The sequence below is a fragment of the Nicotiana tomentosiformis genome, chromosome 7, assembly GCF_000390325.3.
Source record: "Nicotiana tomentosiformis chromosome 7, ASM39032v3, whole genome shotgun sequence".
In the NCBI taxonomy this organism is placed as follows: Eukaryota; Viridiplantae; Streptophyta; class Magnoliopsida; order Solanales; family Solanaceae; genus Nicotiana; species Nicotiana tomentosiformis.
Genome location: NC_090818.1, coordinates 21,396,890 through 21,420,847, shown reverse-complemented (window position 1 = coordinate 21,420,847; position 23,958 = coordinate 21,396,890). Strand labels below are relative to the sequence as shown.

The following is a 23,958-nucleotide window of genomic DNA, read 5'->3' as shown; positions in this document are numbered from 1 at the left end:
GAATGGTAATATCATAGTTCTTTAGCAGCTCCAACCATCTCCGCTGCCTCAAATTTAGATCCTTTTGTTTGAACAAGAGCTGGAGACTCTGATGATCTGTAAATACCTCATAAGACACACCATAGAGATAGTGATAGTGCCTCAAATTTTCAATGCATGAATGATAGCAGCCAACTCCAAATCATGAACATGGTAGTTCTTCTCATGGGGCTTCAACTGACGTGAAGCATAAGCAACCACTCTACCTCCCTGCATCAAGATGCACCCAATACCAATCTGAGAAGCATCACAATACAATGTATAAGAACCAGAAGCTGAATGTAGAACTAGAACTGGAGCTGTGGTCAAGGTAGTCTTGAGCTTCTGAAATCTCACCTCACACTCATCCGACCACCTAAAAGGAGCACCCTTCTAGGTCAATTTGGTCAAAGGAGATGCAATAGATGAGAAACCCTCAACAAAACGACAATAATAACTAGCCAAGCCAAGAAAGCTTCAAATTTCAATTGCTGAGGACGGCCTGGGATAAATCTGAACCGCCTCTATATTCTTCGGATCTACCTGAATCCCCTCACTGGACACCACGTGCCCTAAGAAAGCCATCAAACTAAACCAAAAATCACACTTGGAGAACTTGGTATAAAACTTTTCCTCCTTCAACCGCTGCAATACAATCCTCAAATGATAGGCACGCTCCTCCTGGCTACTAGAGTACACGGGGATATCATCAATGAATACTATGACAAATGAGTCGAGATAAGGCTGAAATACACTGTTCATCAGATGCATGAATATTGTTGGGGCGTTGGTCAGCTCAAAAGACATCACAAGGAAATCATAATGACCATAACGGGTCATAAATAATGTCTTTAGAATATCTGAGTCCCGAATCTTCAGCTGGTGATACCCAAACCTCAAATCAATCTTACAGAACACCATCACTCCCTTAAGCTGGTGAAACAGATCATCAATGCACGTCAAATGATACTTGTTCTTGATTGTTACTTTGTTCAACTGCCTATAGTCGATGCACATCTACATAGTACCATCCTTCTTCTTCACAAACAGAACCGATGCACCCCATGGCGACACGCTAGGCCTAATAAACCCCTTATTAAGAAGTTCCTGAAGCTGTTCTTTCAATTCCTTCAACTCAGCTGGTGCCGTACGATACGGAGGAATAGAAATGGGTTGAGTGCCCAGCACCAAGTCAATACCAAAGTCAATATCCTTATAGGGTGGCATGCCCAGCAGGTCTGCAGGAAACACATCCAGAAAGTCTCGCACCACTGGAACAGAGTCAATAGTAGGAGTATCAACACCAACATCCCTCACAAAGGCCAAATATGACAGACATCCCTTCCCAATCATTCGTTGGGCATTCAAAATATGAAATCACTCTGCAGGAAACATAATATAGAGAACCTTTCCACTCGATCCCTTAGAAACCCCGACATTGCCAACGTCATGGTCTTAATGTGACAGTCCAGAATAACATGACATGGAGACAACCAATCCATACCCAAGATCATGTCGAAATCAACTATACTAAGCAACAAGAGATCAACTCTAGTCTCCAATCCCCCAATAGTCACTACACATGGCCGATAAAACTAAGGACTCATGGGGCATATCTAGATAACGAGAAAAATATGATAATACATACGAATAAGTGGAACCATGGTCAAATAATACAGAAGCATCCCTGTGGCATACTGAGACAATACATGTGATCACTACGTCTTAAGCAACGACATCTGGCCTCGCAAGAATAGCATAGAATCGGGCTTGACCGCCACCTGATCGGTCTCCCCTCTTGGGCGACCCCTAGCTGCCTGAGCCGCACCCCGAGATGGCTGGGCGGGTGGTGAAGTAATTGGAGCTGAAGTCATGGCCTGACTCCTCTACTAAACTGGACCTCTCCTAAGGTGGGGAGAGAACCTCTTCACATGACGCAACTCTCCACACTCGAAACATCCCCTCTTGAAAAATAGCGATAAGTACTGAGGCGGACCCCGGGAACCACAATAACTATCAGAAGAACCTGGTACAAATGAACCCTGAACTGATGGTGAACGAGATGAACACTGAGCTGGAAGAGCACTGAGAGATGACTGGCCCGGACGGGTACTGTATGGACTATGGCTAGATGATGCACCACGGTGAACTGGACGAGCCGTCTGAGCGGGCCTATAAGGACGACTCTTGTTGTGGTAAGACTGTCCCCCAGAATGAACACCATTGGGAGCACCCGAACCTCGAGGCTTCTTGGCCTCCCTCTCCTCACGCTCCTGGCTATGTACCATCTCAATCTGCCGAGCAATATCAACCACCTCGTCAAAAGTAACAGCAGATACCCTCTCCCGATTGCAACTGATATATGAGGCCATCAATGAACCTCCTAATCCTCTCCCTATCTGTGGGAACCAACCACACTTTGTGACGATCCAACTCGGAAAACCTTATCTCGTACTGGGTCATAGATATGCCATCCTGACGTAGCTGCTCAAACTTTTTGCGCAGCTCCTCCCTGTGAGACAGTGGCACAAACTTCTCCAAGAAGAGAACGGAGAACTCATGCCATATAAGTGATGCTGCATCGACTGGCATGCACCTCTCATAAGCCTCCCACCATCTGAAAGTAGCCCTAGTAAACTAAAAAGTAGTGAATGAGACCCCACTCTAGAATACCTGTCGTGCAAAGAATCCGCTGGCACATGTCCAAAAAGTCCTGGGCATCCCTAGACTCATCCCCACTGAATGATGGAGGCTGGAGTCTACCAAATCTCTCTAGTCTCCTCTGCTCATCATCAGTCATAACGTGACCCACCTGGGCTTGAGCAACATCAATCGACTGGGCTAGTGGTACCCCTGGTGTCTGAAGTCCCTGCATCACCTGCTATGGAGTACCGACGACGGGAGTCGGAGTACCTCCCTCGGCCTGAGAAGTGGCTGCTGCGGCCGAAACAGAAACTGCCTCAGCAACGCTGGTGCACACGGTCAAAATCTGAACCAAAGCCTCCTGAAGGACTAGAATCACAATGGGCACAGTTGGTGCCTATGCTGGCCCCACTGGATCAACCATACCTGGTACATTCTCCTGAGCTGGAGCAACTGGTGGATAAGCAGGTGCCGCTCTAGCTGTTGTATGAGCTGCACCCCTGCCCCTACTGCAGCCCCTACAGTGACCTCGGCCTTTCGTGGCCCTAGATGGTGGTACTGGTGATTGTCTATCCTAACCGGTAGTACCTGTCCTCACCATCTGTGAGAGAATAGAACAACAAAAATTTAGTGACTGGAACCAACAAATCCGCACGACAAGAATACAAGAATGTGAAGTTTCCTAAGCATTTGACAGCCTCTTAAAGATAAGTACAGACGTCTCCGTACCGATTTGAAAGACTCTACTAAACCTGCTAATGACTTGTAAGACCTATGTAACCCAGTCTCTGATACCAACTTGTCACGATCCAAAACAGATCCATCGTGATAACGCCTATCATAGTACTAGGTGGACCGACTACTCAAACATTTCCAATACTTTAAAACTTTGAAAGGTATGAAGACAAATTAATTAAAGGAAAATCTTTTAAAAGCAGGATAGGAAGTCATAACTCAATACATAATCTCTCCCAAAATTGGGGTGTCACCGAGTACATGATCATCTATATAAAGATATAGTCTAGTACACCGTCTAGAAAATAAAACTGAAATAAATAACATGAAAGATAAGGGAGGAGAGTCAAGGTCTGCGAACTCCCAGCAACTACCTCGATGTTCTCCAAATGACCAAACTCCACTATCAACGACCGTCATGTCTGGGAATGCCTGAATCTGCACATGAGGTGCAGGGTGTAGCGCGAGTATAACCAATTCAGTAAGTAACACGACTAACTATTCTACTAAAAGTAGTGACGAGCTTAGCAGGTACAGTTCGATATAGAATTTACAGTACAAAAATGTCGGCATGCTTTCAAGTTCAATAGATAACTCAATACAAGAAAAATAGATAAACTCAGAATGATATGAGGATTTTGATATCTCTATATCTATATGCCAATGTACATGCTGTATGGGATGCGCTACAATGGAAGTCTCGTGAACTCACACTATCAGAATACTCAATCACTCAGTACTATATATGGCCAATCCAGCCCAGGGAAGATACATCCCTCAATATAAAGATCAACTGACAGTCAGTTACTCAGTACTGTATAGGGCCAATCCAGCCCATGGAAGATCCATTCCTCAATATAAATAATTAGGCAAGATCCTTGCCTAGGGAAAATCCATCCCTCAATATAATATCAACTACGCTCATTGTGGGTGGGCAGACTCTGGAGGGGCTCCTTCAGCCTAAGCGCTATAATGAGCCAAATCAAGGCAAAACTCAATAAAACATATTGCGCCATGCAGCCCGATCCCATGAATATCACTCAAGATCAGGCCCTCGACCTCTCTTAGTTATTAACCTCTTCAGTCTTTCGGGCTCACAACGTCATGAAAACTAGCCCGACATGATGGTATGATATATCATTGAACGGCAACAGAGATTGAGAAATAATATGCAATGATAGATGCGACTGAATACATAATTGTAAATTAAATGAGTAATTCAACAGCAACACGTCCTCTGTGGCTCCCAAAGAATATCGGCACCTGGCCTAAGTATGATTTTAACATGAGTCTCAGCTCAATTTCTCTAACATGTGGAGGGTATGTGGGTATTGACATGATTATTTGATAATGCAACTCCACGGAAATAATTAAGTCATATTTCTATGGTGATTCACCTCCACGCAAATCATATAACACGTAATTCAGGGATTTATACCCTCAGAGCCAAGTTTAAAAGTGTTACTTACCTCAAACCGTGCAAATCTTAACTCTGACACGCCCTTGCCTCGCAAATCGACCTCCAAATGCCTCAAATCTAGATACAAACAGTTCGATACAATCAACACGGGCTAAAGGAATCAATTCCATAAGTAAATACTGAGCTATTAATCAAAAATCAAAAAGTCGACTCAAAAGTCGGCCCCCGGGCCCACGTCTCAAAATCAGATAAAAGTCATAAAATTCGAAAGACCATTCAACCACTAGTCCAACCACACCAAAGTTTCCAAATTCCGACATCAACTCGGCCTCCAAATTCTAAATTCTTATTTTGAAATCCCTAGGCCCAAATTCTCGAATTACACCTCAAAAACACGTAATTTAGTCGGAATACTCAATGATAATTCAATATTATTGACTAAAAATGATCATAAGTGACTTACCTCAAGAATACCTTCGAAATATCTCTCAAAAGTTGCCTAATCCCGAGCTTGAAATGTCCAAAATGAAGAAAATCTCGGAAACCCACGAATTTAAACATTGCCCAGTGCTTTCGCACCCGCAACTCATTTAATCGCTCTTGTGGGGTGCGAGAAATCTCCCATTTCTGCGGTTATGTCAAGGATCCACTGCCTCTGCTTCTGTGATCGCGCTTCTACTTCTGCGGACTCGCTTCTGCGAGAAGTAGTCCGCTTCTACGGACACTTACGTTCCTTCGACCCCTTCGTCCGCATCTACGGTCACGCAGGTGCGGAATTTCCCTCACTTGCGACCACTGCCCCACTCTGCCCTTTACGCTTCTACGAGCTCGCACCTGCGATCGAAATCCGTAGGTGCGATTATTCCAGCAGACTCCCCAGCTTCAGCAATGCAGTAAGTCTCATTTTTTATCCGATAACCATCCGAAATAAACCCGAGGCTCCCGGGACCTCACCCAATTATACCAACAAGTCCTAAATCACAATATAGACTTAGTAGAGACCTAAAATCACATCAAACAACATCAAAAACAGGAATCTCACCCCAATTCAAATCTATTGAAACTAAGGAAATTCCAACTCCTACAAACGATGTCGAAACCTATCAAATCACGTCCGATTGACCTCAAATTTTGCGCACAATAAAAATATGACACCACAGACCTACTCCAACTCCCGCAACCCCAGTCCGAGCCCGGTAACCACAAAGTCCACTCTCGTTCAAACTTCTAAATTTCAGACTTCTACCATTTCAAACCTAATTCAACTATAGACCTCCAAATCACAATCCTGGCACGCTCCTAAGTCCAAAATCACCCAATGGAGCTAACAGAACCATCAAAACTCTATTCCAGAGTCTTTTACACATAAGTCAACATCCGGTCAACCTTTTCAACTTACGCTTCCAACCTTGAGACTAAGTGTCTCAATTCATTCCGAAAACTCTCCGAACCCGAACCAACTACCCCAGCAAGTCATATAACAATTATTAAACATAAAATGAGCAGTAAATAGGGGAATGGGGCTACAACTGTCAAAACGGCTTGGTCGTTACAGTCCTACATGTCAAACATTAACTTGGACTAAAAAGAAAAAAGGCATCAATTGTGGTGAATTCATAGTTGAAGCAAAAATATAGTTGTCTATCGTTGTGAGTAGAGTGTCTCCTTGTGGGAACATTTATGATGTCACATATACTAGGGACCTGATAATTGCTTGCATCCTTGATGGCATTCCAGTGAATGTTGGTCATTACATTGTTGAGGAGATGAAAGAGTATGTGCTTCAAGGTGGCTCGATATTGATATGTCCATCATTGATTATAGAGTTTTGCAGGTGTGTGAAGGTTGAGGAATGGAATGGAGATCATTTGATACCGTCGGACAAGCCCTTTCACGCATTGAAAGTGACAGGAGAAGGCAATGTGGTAAAAAGCAAGAAGAGGAAAGTGGAGATTGATGTAGGTGAGCGGTCCTCCTCACAAGCTACTCAGGCCGAGGGACCATTTGGGATGTTAAATTCCCAGCTTGCTTCCATTCGTGACTTAGTGTCACATCTCCCTAGTGGGCCCTCACACTCCCAGCCTATGCCCGAGTATTTTACTAAGGAAGAAATTAAGACCTACCTGGAGAACCAGAAGACGAAAGCATAGTCGCATGAGAAGTTGGCAGCTTCTGTTAGCAGGCTCGAGGCGGCCTATGGCAACATGGCCAAGGCACATGTAGATCTTCAGGAGTTCAACAAGGAGAAAGAGAAAAATAAGAAGGAGGACAAGTATATGATAAAGATGTGGAGAGGCATCAAGGCCATCATAAAATTGAGGCAGCCGAATAGGAAGATACCGGTCGAGGACAAAGATGATAGAGAAGAGTATTCCTTCTTATCGAATGCTGCTGATGCTGATACTGATCATACCGACGATGATGAGGCCGAGACCTAGACACGTCAATGATTAGCCTTTTCCCGCAATCTGCAAGTCTGATGCAGACCTGAGGGATACCCTCAAACTACTCTTACTTTATCTTGATATTCTGTAGTGAGGACACTACAGTGTTTTTAGTTGGGGGTGGCTTTAGGGAGTATACTTTATTTATACAATGATGCTTGACTTGTGCCCTTGCCAGGCTTATGCTTTTGTATGGATATTGTGTGCCCTTGTCGGTCTTGTTCTACTAGTGTTTATCATGTGCCTTTGCCGGGCATAGTTTGTGATTGGTGATACATTTGCGGATTAGTAGCTTTTGTTATTCTATTTTATTTTTCTTTATTTCTTTATTTATTTATTTTCTTTAGTAGTTTTTAGTTTATGTTATTTTTATTCCTTTAATATTAGTTGCTTTTGTTATATTATTTTCTTTAGTAGTTTTTAGTTATTTTATTCTTATTCCTTTAGTGTTTATTTTATTTTCTTTAGTAGTTTTTAGTTTATATTATTTTTATCTCTTTAGTAATAATATACTTTTCAATAAATTTCCTTGGGTTTTTGTTATGCTACGGTTCTTTTCCGAAGAATATATTTGTGTTGAACCGGGTGACTTTTCCCTATGATGGATGGCGTGACGACTTTCTTAAGGGAATTGGTCTTGTTTTGTTATATGGAGACTTTTGGATTGTTTGTTAATAATAAAATTAGTCTCTTGTATGTGATGTGTGAATTAAGAATACCCCTCCAAATTTTGGTTGTAAATTGAAAAAGTAAGTTGCATGGGGAAGAATAATTTTTGTGATAACATTTTGGCTCATTTTGTGATTCTTTGCCCACTAGTTGGCATGATACTGCTCTAATTGTTCTTATTAAGAAGTGAAATTGATCTGTCTTGACTATTTTATGTGCCATGTGTATTAGTTTTTGTTACAAATAATTCTTGTGTTTACTTTTATCATCTAGAACCTGCCCGGTTGGTCTTTCAATGCTAATGTTAATTATGTTTGGTTGGAGGGATGACATTAGGCATTCTTTGTGATCTTTGAAAAAGCCTCTTTAGCCTTTCGAGCCTACCATTGCATAAATATTATCACTAGTTAACCCCATTTGGGCCTTTAACCTTTTCTTTGGCTGCCTCATTATAAACCTTTACCTTTTTTGTGAAATAATTCCCTCTTTTGAACCCGTCCCTCCTTGAATGTTAAGAATGAAGCTAAAATCCTAAGTTGAGGGTGTTGGTGTTAATTGGAAAATAGTGAAGATGTACATTGTGTGTAGAAACATATTCCTCAAAGTTGTTTATATGAAGATACTCAAGCTCCAAAAGAAAATAGTTGTATAAGAAAAAATGGAGTCTTGAAAAAATTAGAGAGGTACTTTAAGGTGGTTCTATGTTGGTAACTAGATTTCAATAAGGACTATGTGTTTTATAAAGAAGCAAAGTGCAAAACGAAAGACAAATGTGAGTAGTATTCAAGGAGGGTATAGTCACTTGTATCCTAAATGCTTATCCTACCCTTCCCTAAGCCTATACTACAAGCTTAAAAAGTCCTTATGGGATCTCCAACCGAATATTCTTGAATAGGCGGCGAATTAAAATAAGGGAAAGCTTATGGCATGATATTTTGTAACACTTGAAACTCTTTGTTGAGAGTGAGTATCTTTGTGCATTTGTCCCTTTTGTTGTTATTGTAAATAAGATGATTTTGGGACTTTATTTATTGTGAGGGCACATGGATTATAATGGATTGGTGACATTGATAGATTCCGAATTGTGTAAATTGAGCATATGTAGTAGACTAGTACTTTTGAGTCACTTCTTGAGGCTTGATTGTTGTCACTTGATTATGTGAAACTCCATTGCATTCTTGAGATTGTTTTAAATGAGGGAGTTATTTGGTTGATATTCACATGCTTGAGCCTAATTATTAGTACCAACCAAATCCATAAGTGTTATGCTTAATTGGAGAATGTGATTTGGAAATGACAGCGATGCTAATTGTGCTTTCAATGGTAAAGCCTCATTGAATTTTTGGTTTTGATTTGCTTGAGGACAAGCAAAAGCTTTAAGTTGGGGGTGTTAATGAGTGGTGATTATACCATTTATTTTAGTCTCTTTTCTTTAGTTTTTGTGTCCTTTAATTATAAAATGAGGTGCTTTATGGTGTGCATTGTTAAATTTTCAGGTAAATGATGCCATGAAGAGAGATGAATTCAATAAAAATGGAAGCGAGCAAAAAAGAGTAAAAAAGTGCAAATTCCTTCAGTGATTCCGCATCTGCGGAACTGTGCGCTTATGCGATCTCAAATATGCGAGAAGAAGGCTGCATCTGTGAAACTGTGCAACCTTCACTGGGATCACATGTGTGATTGGTCATCCGCGTCTGCGAAGGCGCTTCTGTGCAAAGGGTCCGCACCTGTGTGTGCGCTTATGCGCATCTTGGTCTGGTTCTGCGGAATTGTAATTTCCACCAATAATCGCTTCTGCGAGAAGGTATCCGCATATGAGGAACCATACCTACGAGGTTTGTTCCGCAGGTGCGGTCAACGGGCTCCAGCTCTGGACAGACTTGGCAATTCATATTTTCTCCAGTCCAAACCCACAAATACACGACCTAACTTATTGGAAATGGATATGGGGCATATATTTGGCAAATATTTGGATTATCTTCGACACTTATTGACTAGAGAACACAAGTTTTGGAGCTAGGGTTCTTGCACACACACTTGGGCCTTGAAGATTTGAAGATTTTGGTTGAGAATTTCTTACCCTTTTATGTTCATTTCTTCATTTCCTTGCTTTGTATTGAATATCTAAGCGTGTTGTATTTTTTTCAACACTTGAATCTTGTTTATGGGAATATTCATATTTAAAGTGTGAATTGAATATCTTGTTGTGCTTATGTATTGAATAATTTTTATTTATTATGAAGTAAGTTATTGTTTCTTTAATTATTCTTGTTCTTTAATATTTCCAAAAGAATTAGCTAACCCTAGGACTCACCCATTCACTTAGAATTAATTTTGGGAAAGATAATTTGGGGTTGAGAAAGATTAATTAACAAGAACTTGAGGCGTTAACCCTCAATTTATAGATTCTACCTAGAGATAGGATTGAACTACTTGTAGCCATATTCGGGTGTGCTTAATCTCTTAATTCTTTTAGGGATAATTCAATTAGGAAGTCTTTTTAGTCTTCGAAAGAAACTAATATAGAATTATTATCCAAGGCTAATTAACATAAACTCGCTCATATTTGTAAAATCGTAAAAAACATTGGATCGTTACTTCAGTATAATTCTCATTGCATCCATGCTTGTAGCCATTGATCATTTTACTTGCTTTCTAGGTTAGTTTATATTTTTTCATTTAGACATAAATATTTTTCCAAAACCTTTCTAAGTGTTTGGCTTAGCATAATAAGTGATAATTCTCTTACATGTCTAATCGCCTACATATTGTTCTCTGTGGGATTCGACCCCGACTCATAGTTGGGTAAATTATATTTTATGTGACTGTGTCCATTTACTTTTTAGTAGTGGATTTGGACGTCATCAATTATGCCGTACCATTATTGTTGTTCCATGGTGAGGTTTAGAGTAAAAGCACGATGGGTGATGTCGTGCAGCCTTTATTCATTATGTTATCTGTTTCCATTTGTTGGTGATTTACTTGACGGCTTTATGTTGTTATTTCTGTTATAGGTATCGTATCATGTTCTCCTTCGCATGCGCCCTCCCAATAGTACATGTTTTATCTTTATTGTTGTTATGTTGTACGTATATTTTCGTTTGCACGGGTTTAATTACGTGGGTGTTCTGTCATAACCTCCTCACTACCTCGTCGAGGTTAGGCTCGACACTTACAGAGTATATTGGGTTGGTTGTACTCATACTACACTCTGCACTTCTGGTGCAGATTTTGATATTGGTCCCAGCTGTCCGTGAGGTGCATCATCTCAGATTAGATTATTTGGAGACTGGAGGTAGATCTGCTGGCGTCCACAGACCTTGAAGTCCCCTTCCTCTTTCCTTATTTACTATTTATTTCATTTGAGGCAATTGTACTTATTTCAGACTCTATTTGTAGAACCTCTAGAAGCTCGTGTACTTGTGACTCCAGATCCGGATTGTACTTAAATAATTGAGTTATTATGCTATTTCGTATTTGTTTTAGTTTCATTTCTGTTTAATTGGTTAAATTGTTCGAAGTGTTTAAAAATTGGCAAAAGAATTACTTCAATGTTGGCTTGCCTAGCGAGAAAAAAATATTAGGCGATATCACAGTCCCGAAGGTGAAAATTCTGGGTCGTGACACTTTTGGGGTTTCTTGAATGTCGAACATTTTTGGGCGAAGAAATGTTTAAGCACGATATAAATTATAAAGCATGGTCAAACATCTAAAATTATCTTATTTTGAGAAGTGTTATTCTCAAAAGTACTTTTCAAAAACATATTTTGAGAAGTAACTTGTATTTAGCTAATTAATTTGTAAAGTATTTTTAAGCAACAATTAATGTTTGGACAAGCTTTTAAAAAACTACTTCAAAGCGTATTTCTCTTAAGAGTGCTTCTCAAAAAAGCACTTTTAGGGAGAATCTACTTTTTCTGCTTCTCAACTTCTACTCAAAAGTACTTTTTTTGTCCTTCTAAAAGCTTGGCCAAATGCTTCAATTTTGAATTATTTGTGTTTTTGAAAAAATATATTTTTGGCCTTGAAGAAGCTTGGCCAAACAGGCTATTCATCTAGAAAAGGTAATTACATCAATGTACTACTAGGTCTAGATTTCAATAAGATTAATTACATCAATGTACTACTTAGTCTCGAATAATATTATCTTAAAACCTGCACTAAATAAAAGAGATAAAAAGAATCTTGACTGATACATTTGTTTGTCCAATTAGTGTCACGACCCCAGTTTTCCTCTGTAGGATGTTGTGATGGCACCAAGTATTCTAAGACTAGGCAAGCCTAACACTTACTGATTTAATAGAAGTAATCAACCATCAACGAAGAATATGAAATAAAAATCTTATACAAATTTCAACTCCCAAAACCGGTAGTACAACTCATAAGCTCTATTGCGTTTCCTACAAAAACCTCTAAATACAACTGTTTCGAAATAGAGAATAAACAGTGCAAATACAATAACAGAAGGTGACTCCGAGGCTTGTGAACGCAGCAACATGTTTATCTTGAGTCTACACAACCAAATCCGTACAGCTAGCTAGCGATCGACAGACTCCGAATATCCTGGATCTGCAAAACAATATACAGAAGTGTAGTATGAGTACAATACAACGGTACCCAGCAAGTATCAAGGCTAACCTCAGTGGAGCAGTGACGAGGGGCAGTCAAGACACCTACTGGACTAGATAACCTGAACAAGTATAGGTATAGAACTAACAGAGTACGATATCTCTACAGAATTACGCGTAATGACAACAATAATACGGGGATTACAATAGCAAGTAGAAGCAACAATTAGCAGCGGAACACCACCAGTAATAACACAGTTTAAATTCGGTGAAAAACAAATAAAGGAAAGACAAGTAGAAACTTGATAAGAATAACCGCTTTCGCACCAGGTTTATTCCATAATCCTCACGAGGTACCAAACCTGAAAACTCACATAATTCACGGGTCCCAATTCATGAATCTAATCACTTGGCATCTTGTGCCCTCATTACAACTAATAACTGCACGGACGACTCACATTCAAATAGAACAATTCTTACATAAAAGATAAGTAGACGGAGTACGTACAAATGATCGGTAGCATCAATGTTCATCTTCTTAAACCGATAGGGTGATAACGTACGTATATGCTTGTGCAAGTTTTCTACCACAAATCAAGTCACAAGTAAGAGTAGAGATAGTGAATGGCACATAAGAAACGATCACCACGAAATGTACACGGTATAAGTCACACAGGGTAGACACACCACTATTAAAATAACAACATTAACACTGCCCCCAGGCCATCATAGATCAATCCCCGACATAGCCCACCTTGTCTCTGTCACGCTCCAAACTCGGGGAGCGCTACCGACGCTCAACTGAGTGAACCCGGTCGAGCAAGCCTGTTAGACACTTTCTACCCAACTCACCCATGGATAAGAGAAGGCATGATTTCATTAATTAGACAGTATGAAGATCATATACATACAATACCAAAACCTTTATATTTGTTTCTCCATCTTTAATATCTCAAAATACATACCTTTTTATAGTCTAAAGTGAAACAAGAGATCTAAACACAACATAATCTGTTTGACTTTTCTAGCACCCATGTACAACCCACATAGTTTCTACGAAGCCTCTAAGAGATACAAAAGAGAGCTATTATAGTGCCGGCAACAAGGCCCCAACTATACATCAAAACGTGATAACAAAATGTACAAAAGATACATAACCCCAAATGAGATGGGGCTCACCAAGTCTGCTAAGAGGAAGGTGTACTGCTATCGCTGATTAACATTGCCTGCTATGGAACCACCTGCAGACATTTAAAGATACAGCGCCCCCGAAAAAAGGGACATTAGTACTGTCAAATAGTACCAGTATGTAAAGTTAAACACCATCTTAATAGAATGAATAATAATACAAGGGAAACAATCAAGAATTTAATATGAGCTTCAAATAACATTAAAACATCAAGTTAAGGATCACATAAGTTTTCAAGTCAATTTTCATGTTATTAGGTTGGATGATCTTTAGTACCGATATTCCACAATTCACAATACCGCCGTATTCTTACACGGAGTCCGATCATGATCCGATCGGCTAGGTTGTCTCACTTGAGACATCAACCACAACCACAGTTTCAATTATCATATTCAGCACAGTCACTACCATGTGTGAGGCATGGCATCCGATCATGGGCCGATCAGCTAGGCCGTCTCACCCAAGACGTTACTTTTTCTAGTCCATCATTTCACATCATACTTCTTTCATATGTTTTTAATTCATTGGCAATAGCAATCACGATAACAAAGTCATTCTTGGCACTTGGCCGTATTTCATAGTTCCAGTTCCCTTTTCCATATTCAAATATCATTATCATTGTCAACAACAATGAGGCTTCCCATTCAAAACATTAAATTCACATATGAGCAATTTGGGAATCTTAGGCACATAGAGGCTTTTCATACAATTTGGCATAACAACCTTTATTTCGATCTTGACATGAAGTCTTAACATTTCTAACACTTATCCCACATTTTGAACACATCCTCTGGCAAGATGACATGATGAAGCATTTAGAATAAATATTGAACATACATCCTTTAACACAACCACATCAGGAATAGCCAATTCAATAATGATCAAGAACTTACACGAATTACATGAACACTGTGGGATTCGATTCTAAGAAGAAGGGGGTTTAGCCAACATACCTCAATTGAGCTTCTTAAAACTCTAAGATGTTCCAGAATTCTTAGAAACTTCAATCTATTTTAGAAATATAACAAGTTGAACTAAAATTAGGAAAATTATCATGATTCTAGCTCATTTGAGCACATTATCAAACACTAGGTGGGCATCAATGTTTTAAGGCCCTTTTTGTGGATGATTCCACCATTCCCCAACCCCTTCTCTACCATTTTTAGCTCACAACCTTCCCACATACTTCAAGGATACATGCATGCAAGACAACAACCCCCACACCCAAGAACTGTTTTTCTATTATAGAAGATTTTCGAAATTAAGAGCTAGGGCATAGATTCTTACCTCTTAGGATGAAGACCTAGGGTACTTCTCTTGATAATCTTCAATGTTTTAAGCAAGAATTGAAGTGTAATTTGATGAATATCACTTTCTCCCTCTAGGACTCTCTCTCACAATCTAAAGTATCAGGTTTTGCCTAAAATGGCCCCTTACATCTATTTTAACGAAGTAGGGTCGAGTTTTAAAAACTCAAAAATGAAGCTCCAAAACAAGTTCTGCGGTCGCATATGAGACCGAATAATGGTTATGCGGTCCGCAAAATGACCATGAAATTGGGGTGCCAAACCTGGAAAGGAACTGACCAGGTATGCGGTCACTATGCGGCCCGCAGACCTGTTCTACGGTCGCATAATGCGCCGCAAAACGGTTCTGCGGTCGCATAGTGCACCGCAGAACCTCCCTCTGAAAAATCCCAAGTGGTATATGCGACAAGAGTGCGGCTCGCCAAAATGGTTATCCGGTCATATAATGGCCGCAAAATTGACATAAAAAATACCCTAGAAAACTACTTTACTCTGCGACCATTCTGCGGTCCACAGAGTGGTTTTGTGGCCGCAGAACGGGCCTCAGAAATTCATACTTCTGCCCAACATTTTCCTTCAACTCCCCAGGCACTGTTCAATCCAATAAGTCCGAACCGTGGCGAGTTACTTCGGCATTACAAAATCCGGGGTTTTAGGAAAATATTTACGGGGCCTAACATCCTCCCCCACTTAAGATCATTCGTCCTCGAATGAGGGTCAAGGCTCACTATTAGCATCTTATGCAACTCAGTTTTCATACCACACACCAGCAACCCCAAATTTAACTAACTCCCCAAATTTTCAAAAATTTCGCAAGAGTTTCTTTGGTAACTAGACCTATCCACCTGTCAGAGAGCCCCAGAATCACATTCCTTAAAACATGTACACAACCCAACGATGTAACATAACTTATAACAATACCAACCGTGGCCTCATGTAAACAATATATAATCAAAAGGAACACCTTTACATTAACTGAACAAGTGATACAAAATTCATAGGCGACGAGTTCATAAAAAAGGATTACACAGCTATTCAAACAAGTAAGGATTCTTCTTCTTCATCTCTTCCTCGGCCTCCCAAGTGGCCTATTCAACCTGCTGGTTTTGCCATAACACTTTCACGGAGGCAATTTCTTTATTTCTCAACTTTCGGACTTGTCTTTCAAGAATGGCAACTCGAATTTCTACATATGACAATTCTTCATTAATCTCAATGGTCTCGATCGGTACAATAACGGATGGATCTCCAACTACCTTTTTCAACATGGATACATGGAATACCGGGTGCACTAATGACATCTCAGGTGGTAGCTCAATCTTGTACACCACCTCATCGATCCTCTGAATGATTCTGTACGGTCCGACATACCTCAGACTCAATTTCCCTTTCTTACCATATTGCATTACAACTTTCAAGGGGGAAATTTTCAAGAATACCCAATCATCTTCGTTGAACTCCAAATCCCTATGACGAACATCCGAATAAGACTTCTGGCGACTCTAAGCAGTCTTCAACCGCTCCTTAATGGTCTTAAATGTTTCCATAGCCTGATGTACGAGTTCTGACCCTATCAACTCTGCTTCCCCAATTTCGAACCACCCAATGGGAGATCTACATCTCCTACCATATAATGCCTCAAATGGTGCCATATGAATACTAGCATGAAAGTTGTTGTTATAAGAAAACTCTATGAGTGGCAAATGATCATCCCAGCTACCCTTAAAATCAATAACACAAGCATGCAACATGTACTCAAGCGTCTAAATAGTCCGCTCTGTTTGCCCGTCGGTCTGTAGATATAAGGTTGTACTAAGATTCACCTAAGTTCCCAAACCTTGCTGAAATTACTTCCAAAATTTTTCTGTGAACTGAGCCCCTCAATCGGAAATGATAGAAAATGGAGTACCATGTAGCCTAACTATTTCCTTTATATACAACTGAGCATATTGTTCCGCTGTGTCGGTAGATTTAACTGGTAAGAACTGTGCTGATTTTGTGAGTCGATCCACAATCACCCAAATTGAGTCAAACGTGCGCGGAGCGCAGTAGTCCTACCACAAAATCCATATTAATCATTTCCCACTTCCACATTTGAATTTCTATGTTCTGTGACAACCCATCAGGCCGTTGGTGTTCGGCCTTTACTTGCTGATAATTCGGACACCTTGCCATAAAGTCTGCCACATTCCTTTTCATGTCATTCCACTAATAGACTTCCTTGATACCATGATACATCTTTGTAGAACCTGGGTGAACGGAATACCTAGAAGTGTGAGCCTCGATCATGATTCTTTCCCGGAGACTATCTATATTTGGAACACATAGCCGCCCTTGGTACCTTAGTGTACCATCATCCGCGCCAAGAGTAAAAGCCATAGTTTTATGTTTGTGAATCCCCTCCATCAATTGCACCAAAAATGGATCATCGTATTGCTTCTCTTTGACTTTCACAACCAGCGATGATTCAAACCTATTTTGAACAATTACCCCTCCTTCATTAGAGTCCGCAAGATGAACTCCCAAACTAGCCAATCGATTGATTTCCTTGGCCAATGGCCTTTGATATGCCTCCAAGTGTGCTAAACTACCCATAGATTTCCGGCTAAGAGCATCCGCTACCATATTGGCTTTCCCCGGGTGATGTAGAATATCGATGTCGTAATCCTTGAGTAACTCAAGCCATCTTCTCTACCTCAGATTCAGCTCCTTTTGTTTGAAAATATATTGAAGACTCTTGTGGTCCATAAATACATCCACATGGACCCCATACAAATAATGACGTCAAATCTTAAATGCAAAATCCATCGCCGCAAGTTCTAAGTCATGTGTTGGATAATTCTATTTATGATTCTGGAGTTGCCTAGAAGCATATGCTAGAATATCGATGTCGTAATCCTTGAGTAACTCAAGCCATCTTCTCTGCCTCAGATTCAGCTCCTTTTGTTTGAAAATATATTGAAGACTTTTATGGTCCATGAATACATCCACATGGACCCCATACAAATAATGACGCCAAATCTTAAATGCAAAAGCCACCGCTGCAAGTTCTAAGTCATGTGTTGGATAATTCTATTCATGATTCTTGAGTTGCCTAGTAGCATATGCTATAAACTTGCCGTGTTGCATTAACACACACCCAAGCCCAATTCTTGAAGCATCACGATATACCATAAATCCATTTGTACCCTTTGGCAGGGTCAACACCGGTGCCGTAGTCAATCTTGATTTCAACTCCTGGAATCTCCTTTCACAAGCATCGAACCATTGGAACTTAACCGCTTTCTGAGTCAATTTAGTCAACGGAGAGGCAAGAGTAGAGAACCCCTCCACAAACTTCTTGTAATACCCTGCTAAGCCCAAGAAATCATGAATCGAGGTTGGCGTTGTAGGTCTAGGCCAATTCTTCACCACTACAATCTTTTAAGGATCGACCTTAATTCCTTCTTTGGAGACAACATGGCTCAAGAATGTGACAGACTCGAGCCAAAATTCACATTTTGAAAATTTTTGCGTATAATTGGTGCTGATGAAGAGTCTGCAAAACTGCCCTGAGATGATCGGCATGGTCCTCCCGACCTCGTGAATACACAAAAATATCATCGATGAACACTATTACAAAGGAGTCGAGGAAAGACTTGAAAACCCGATTCATAAGATCCATGAAAGTTGTGGGGGCATTTGCTATCCTAAAAGACATTACCAGAAATTCAAAGTGCCCATACCGGATTCTGAAAGCTGTTTTCAGAATATCCTGCTCCCTGATCTTCAATTGGTGATACCCGCATCGTAAATCAATTTGGAGAAGTATCTAGCACCCTGTTACTGATCAAATAAATCATCTATTCTTAGTAACAAGTACTTATTTTTTATTGTGACTTTGTTGAGCTGCCGGTAGTGAATACACATCCTCAGTGATCTATATTTCTTCCTCACAAAGAGGACCGGTGCGTCCCATGGTGACACACTCGGTCGGATGAAACCCTTCTCTAACAATTCTTTCAATTGTTCCTTTAGCTCCTTTAATTCTGTTGGTGCCATCATGTAGGGAAGAATAGATATAGGCTACATGCCTGGCATCACATCAATCCCAAAATCAATCTCCCTATTTGGCGGAATCCTAGGGAGTTCATCAGGAAAGACCTCCGAAAATTCATTCACCACTGGCACAAACTCCAGTGTAGGTGCCTCAGCATCGGTATCCGTAACCAGGATAAAATGATAGATACACCCCTTATTAATCATCTTCGTGGCTTTAAGGTAAGAAATAAACCTACATTTTGGCATCACATTATCCCCTTCCACTCAACAACTGGCTAATTTGGAAATCCAAACCTCACAGTTCTAGTTTGGCAATCGAGCTTGGCAAAACATGAGTAAAGCCAATTCATCCCCATAATTACATCAAAATCGACCATCCCCAATTCAATGAGATCGACAACGGTGTCTCGACCACATACTGTGACAACACAACCCCAATATACCCGCGCGGCCAAAATAAATTCACCAACTGGAGTAGATACAGAGAACGGCTCATGAAGTTGTTCCGATTCTATCCCAAATTCTATAGCAACATAAAGGGTAACATAGGATAAGGTGGAACCGGGATTAATAAGAGCATATACATCATGAGATTGGACAATCAATATACATGTGACAACATCTAGAGAAGTCTCTGCACTCTGGCGACCACTCATAGAATAGAAACGGCTGGGTCCTTCTGAACTCTGTTCGCCACCCCTAGCTGCACCACGCCCTGCTGAGGCTGGAGTGCCTCGAGTTGTAGGGGGTGCTGAAGATATAACAGCTGTAGAACTGGATGGCTGTAATGTGCCCCTGCCCGCACCTTGGCAGGATAAATGACACTCCCTCTGAATATGACCCCTCATTCCATACCCGTAACATAAAGGTAGGTCCATGTAGCAGATTTCCAAGTGCATTTTCCCACACCTGGGGCATGGGGGCCTCCGCTGCTGCTAGAATCTTCCTCCTGATCGTCCCTGCTGGTGGGGTCCCCTGCTGCCCTGATTGGGCCTAAAATGACTCCCCTACTATAGACTAGGCCCTGCTGGTGGTGCACTGGTTGAAGACTGAGCAAAATACAGGGATGACCCTGATGCCCCTCCCCTAAAGGCTGATCTTCTCCCACCAAATGACTCCCCAAAGTTGCTCGCGGACCGGGCTTTGCTGTTACCCTCTCGCTCCATTCTGTTCTTCAACTTATGGTTCTCTGTAGCTGGAGAAAAGGCTACCATCTTCCCATAGTTCATATCTGCATTCAAGGCAGCTGTAGCGACCTCATTGATAACCAAGGGGCTAAGGCCCTGCACAAACTGGTGCACTTTAGCTGCCATAGTAGGCAACATGAGAATGACAAATTTAGACAGATGTGTGAACTCCATGTGATACTCCCACACATTCTTACTACCTTGCTTAAGGTTCTCAAACTCTGCGACACGGGCTTCCCAAATCTCGGTCGGCAAGAAATGGTCCATGAAAGTGTCAGCAAACTCACTCCACCATGCTGGAGAGCTCCCCTCCTCCCGAGAGTCCTCCCACTGCCCAAACCAAGAATAGGCCACCCTTTTTAGGCGGTAGGCGGCCGACTCCACTCCCTCCGTCTTAGTAGCGCGCATAACTGGGAGAGTCTTATGCATCTCATCAATGAAGTCCTGTGGGTCCTCCTTAGGATTAGCACCCATGAACACCGAAGGATCCAACTGAAGAAACCTGTTCACCCTTCAACCACTAGAATCCCTTTGTTGGCTAGAAAAAGCGGGTGCAACATTTGATCTCTGGGATTGAGAAGCCGCTATCTATGTCAGCATCTGGATAGCTCTCCTAAGATCCCCATCGAAAATACCAGTACCGGAAGCTCGGGCTGGAGGTGGAACCAGAATATCAGTTAGAGGAATCGTTGCACCCTCATTAGGTGCAGGAACTGGTGTGGCCTGGTCAGGTGTAGTGGAATCAGGCAGTGTAGCAGTCGGGGGAATATCCTCACCCGTCGGGTATTCACCAGCATCATCAAATGAAGGGTCAACTGCCACTCCTAAGGTGGCATTGGATCCTTGGCCACTTCTTGCGCTCTTCTTAGGTGCCATGTACTGAATGTTAAAGGAATGCACGGGTTAGAAGAGGAACAGTTTCACAATCCGTTTCATCGCACGATCCAGAATATCAAAGGGTATTATTCCTAAATGTCCAAGTAGCCTCAAACTTATAGATGTGGTCGACAACACACCGATAAGAAGGACTCTACTAGACACGACTCTAAGACATTCTAGGACATTTTAAATCATTAGGCTCTGATACCCAGTGTTTCATACACCAAACTCGGGGAGCGCGACCGGCACTCAACCGAGTGAACCCGGTCGAGCAAGCCTGTTAGACACTTTCTACCCAACTCACCCATGAACAAGAGAAGGCATGATTTCATTAATTAGACAGTAGGAAGATCATATACATACAATACCAAAACCTTTCTATTTGTTTCTTCATTTTTAATATCTCAAAATACACACCTTTTTATAGTCTAAAGTGGAACAAGAGATCAAAACACAACATAATCTGTTTGACTTTTCTAGCACCCATGTACAACCCACATAGTGTCTACGGAGCCTCTAAGAGATATAAAAGAGAGTTATGATAGTGCTGGTAACAAGGCCCCGGCTATACCTCAAAACGTGATAACAAAATGTACAAAAGATACATGACCCTGGAATGAGATGGGGCTCACCAAGTCTGCTAGGAGGAAGGTGTACTGCTATCGCTGATCAACACTACCTGCTATGGAACCACCTGTATCCATTTAAAGATGTAGCGCACCGGCAAAAGGGCCGTTAGTACTGTCGAATAGTACTAGTATGTAAAGCTAACACCATCTCAATAGAATAAATAATCATAATACAAGGGAAACAATCAAGAATTTAATACGAGCTTCAAATAACATTAAAATATCAAGTTAAGGATCACATAAGTTTTCAAGTCAATTTCCATGTTATTAGGTTGGGTGATCTTTAGTGTTGATATTCCATAATTCACAATACTATCGTATTCTTACACGGAGTCCGATCACGACCCAATCGGCTAGGTTGTCTCACTTAAGACATCAACCATAACCACAATTTCAATTATCATTTTCAGCACAATCACTACCATGTGTGTGGCATGGCGTTCAATCATGGACTGATCGGCTAGGCCATCTCACCTAAGACGTTACCTTTTCCAGTCAATCATTTCACATCATACTTCTTTCATACCTTTTCAATTCATTGGCACAAGCAATCATGATTACAAAGTCATTCTTGGCACTTTGCTGTATTTCATAGTTCCATTTCCCTTTTTCATATTCAAATATCATTATTATTGTCAACAATAATAAGGCTTCCCATTCAAGACATTAAATTCACATATGAGCAATTTGAGAATCTTAGGCACATAGAGGCTTTTCATACAATTTGGCATAACAATCTTTATTTCGATATTGACATGAAGTCTTAACATTTCTAACACTTATCCCACATTTTGAACACATCCTTGAATGGCAAGATGACATGATGAAGCATTTAGAATAAATATTGAACATATATCCTTTAACACAACCATATTAGGAATATCCAATTCAATAATGATCAAGAACTTACACCAATTACATGAACACTGTGGGATTCGATTCTAAGAAGAGGGGGGTTTAGCCAACATACCTTAATTGAGCTTCTTAAAACTTTAAGATGTTCCGTAATTCTTAGCAACTTCAATCTATTTTAGAAATATAACAAGTTGAACTAAAATTAGGAAGATTATCATGATTCTAGCTCATTTGAGCACATTATCAAACACTAAGTGGGCATTAATGTTATAAGGCCATTTTTTATGGATGATTCCACCATTTTCCAACCCAATCTATACCATTTTTATCTCACAACCTTACCACATACATTAAGGATACATGTATGCAAGACAACAACCCTCACACCCAAGAATTGTCTTTCTAATTATCCCTCTTTTTAAAAGATTTTCGAAATTAAGAGCTAAGGTATAGATTCTTACCTCTTAGGATGAAGACCTAGGGTGCTTCTCTTGATAATCTTCAAAGATTTAAGCAAGAATTGAAGTGTAATTTGATGAATATCACTTTCTCCCTCTAGGACTCTCTCTCACACTCTAAAGTATCAGGTTTTGCTCAAAATGGCCCCTTACATCTATTTTAACGAAGTAAGATCGGGTTTTAAAAACCCAAAAATGAAGCTCCGAAATAGGTTTTGCTGTCGCATATGCGATCGCATAATGGTTATGCGGTCCGCGAAATGATCGCTAAATTGGGGTGCCAAACCTGGAAAGGAACTGACCAGATATGTGGTCACTATGCGGCCCGCAGACTTGTTCTGCGGTCGCATAATGCACCGCAGAACCTCCCTCCAAAAAATCCAAAGCGGGATATGAGACAAGAGTGCGGCCCACAAAATGGTTATGCGGTTGCATAATGGCCGCAAAATTGACATAAAAAATGCCCCAAAAAACTGCCTCATTCTGCGGTCCACAGAGTGGTTCTGCGGCCTCGGAAATTCCTACTTCTGCCCAACATTTTCCTTCAACTCCCCAGGCACTGTTCAATCCAAAAAGTCCGAACCGTGGCGAGTTACTTCGGCATCATGAAATCCGGGTTTTTAGGAAAAAATTTACGGGGCCTTACATCCTCCCGCACTTAAGATCATTTGTCCTCGAATGAGGGTCAAGGCTCACTATTAGCATCTTATGTAACTCAGTTTTCATACCACACACCAGCAGCCCCAGATTTAACTAACTCCCCAAATTTTCAAAAGTTTTGCGAGAGTGTCTTTGGTAACTAGACCTATCCACCTGTCAGAGAGCCCCAGAATCACATCCTAAAAACATGTACACAACCCAACAATGTAACATAACTCATAACAATACCAACCGTGGCCTCATGTAAACAACATAT

General features: G+C 40.8%; 3 protein-coding genes across 3 annotated transcripts; all 3 read right to left on the bottom strand.

Moving 5' to 3' along the window:
• Positions 1 to 1,907: 1,907 nt before the first annotated feature.
• Positions 1,908 to 2,893, bottom strand: LOC138895333 (uncharacterized). The gene is made up of 3 exons (XM_070180012.1): positions 2,718 to 2,893; positions 2,462 to 2,635; positions 1,908 to 2,373 (listed from the first exon to the last, which is right to left on the bottom strand). The coding sequence occupies exons 1-3, from the start codon at positions 2,891 to 2,893 to the stop codon at positions 1,908 to 1,910; spliced, it is 816 nt and encodes a 271-aa protein (XP_070036113.1).
• A 16,416-nt stretch (positions 2,894 to 19,309) lies between these two features.
• Positions 19,310 to 19,933, bottom strand: LOC138895332 (uncharacterized). The gene has a single exon (XM_070180011.1). The coding sequence runs from the start codon at positions 19,931 to 19,933 to the stop codon at positions 19,310 to 19,312; it is 624 nt and encodes a 207-aa protein (XP_070036112.1).
• A 111-nt stretch (positions 19,934 to 20,044) lies between these two features.
• On the bottom strand, positions 20,045 to 20,695 carry LOC138895331 (uncharacterized). Its single transcript, XM_070180010.1, has one exon. The coding sequence runs from the start codon at positions 20,693 to 20,695 to the stop codon at positions 20,045 to 20,047; it is 651 nt and encodes a 216-aa protein (XP_070036111.1).
• Positions 20,696 to 23,958: the final 3,263 nt, after the last annotated feature.

Excerpts from the sequence above, each read along its gene's own strand:
- LOC138895331 (XM_070180010.1), bottom strand. The coding sequence starts at position 20,695 with ATGGGTGCTAATCCTAAGGAGGACCCACAGGACTTCATTGATGAGATG.
- LOC138895333 (XM_070180012.1), bottom strand. The coding sequence starts at position 2,893 with ATGCAGGGACTTCAGACACCAGGGGTACCACTAGCCCAGTCGATTGAT. Across the intron at positions 2,636-2,717 it reads GCCCAGGACTTTTTGGACAT|ATGGTGGGAGGCTTATGAGA; the intron begins GTGCCAGCGGAT and ends GGCTACTTTCAG. Across the intron at positions 2,374-2,461 it reads ATGACCCAGTACGAGATAAG|TTGCAATCGGGAGAGGGTAT; the intron begins GTTTTCCGAGTT and ends CTCATATATCAG.
- LOC138895332 (XM_070180011.1), bottom strand. The coding sequence starts at position 19,933 with ATGCACTTGGAAATCTGCTACATGGACCTACCTTTATGTTACGGGTAT.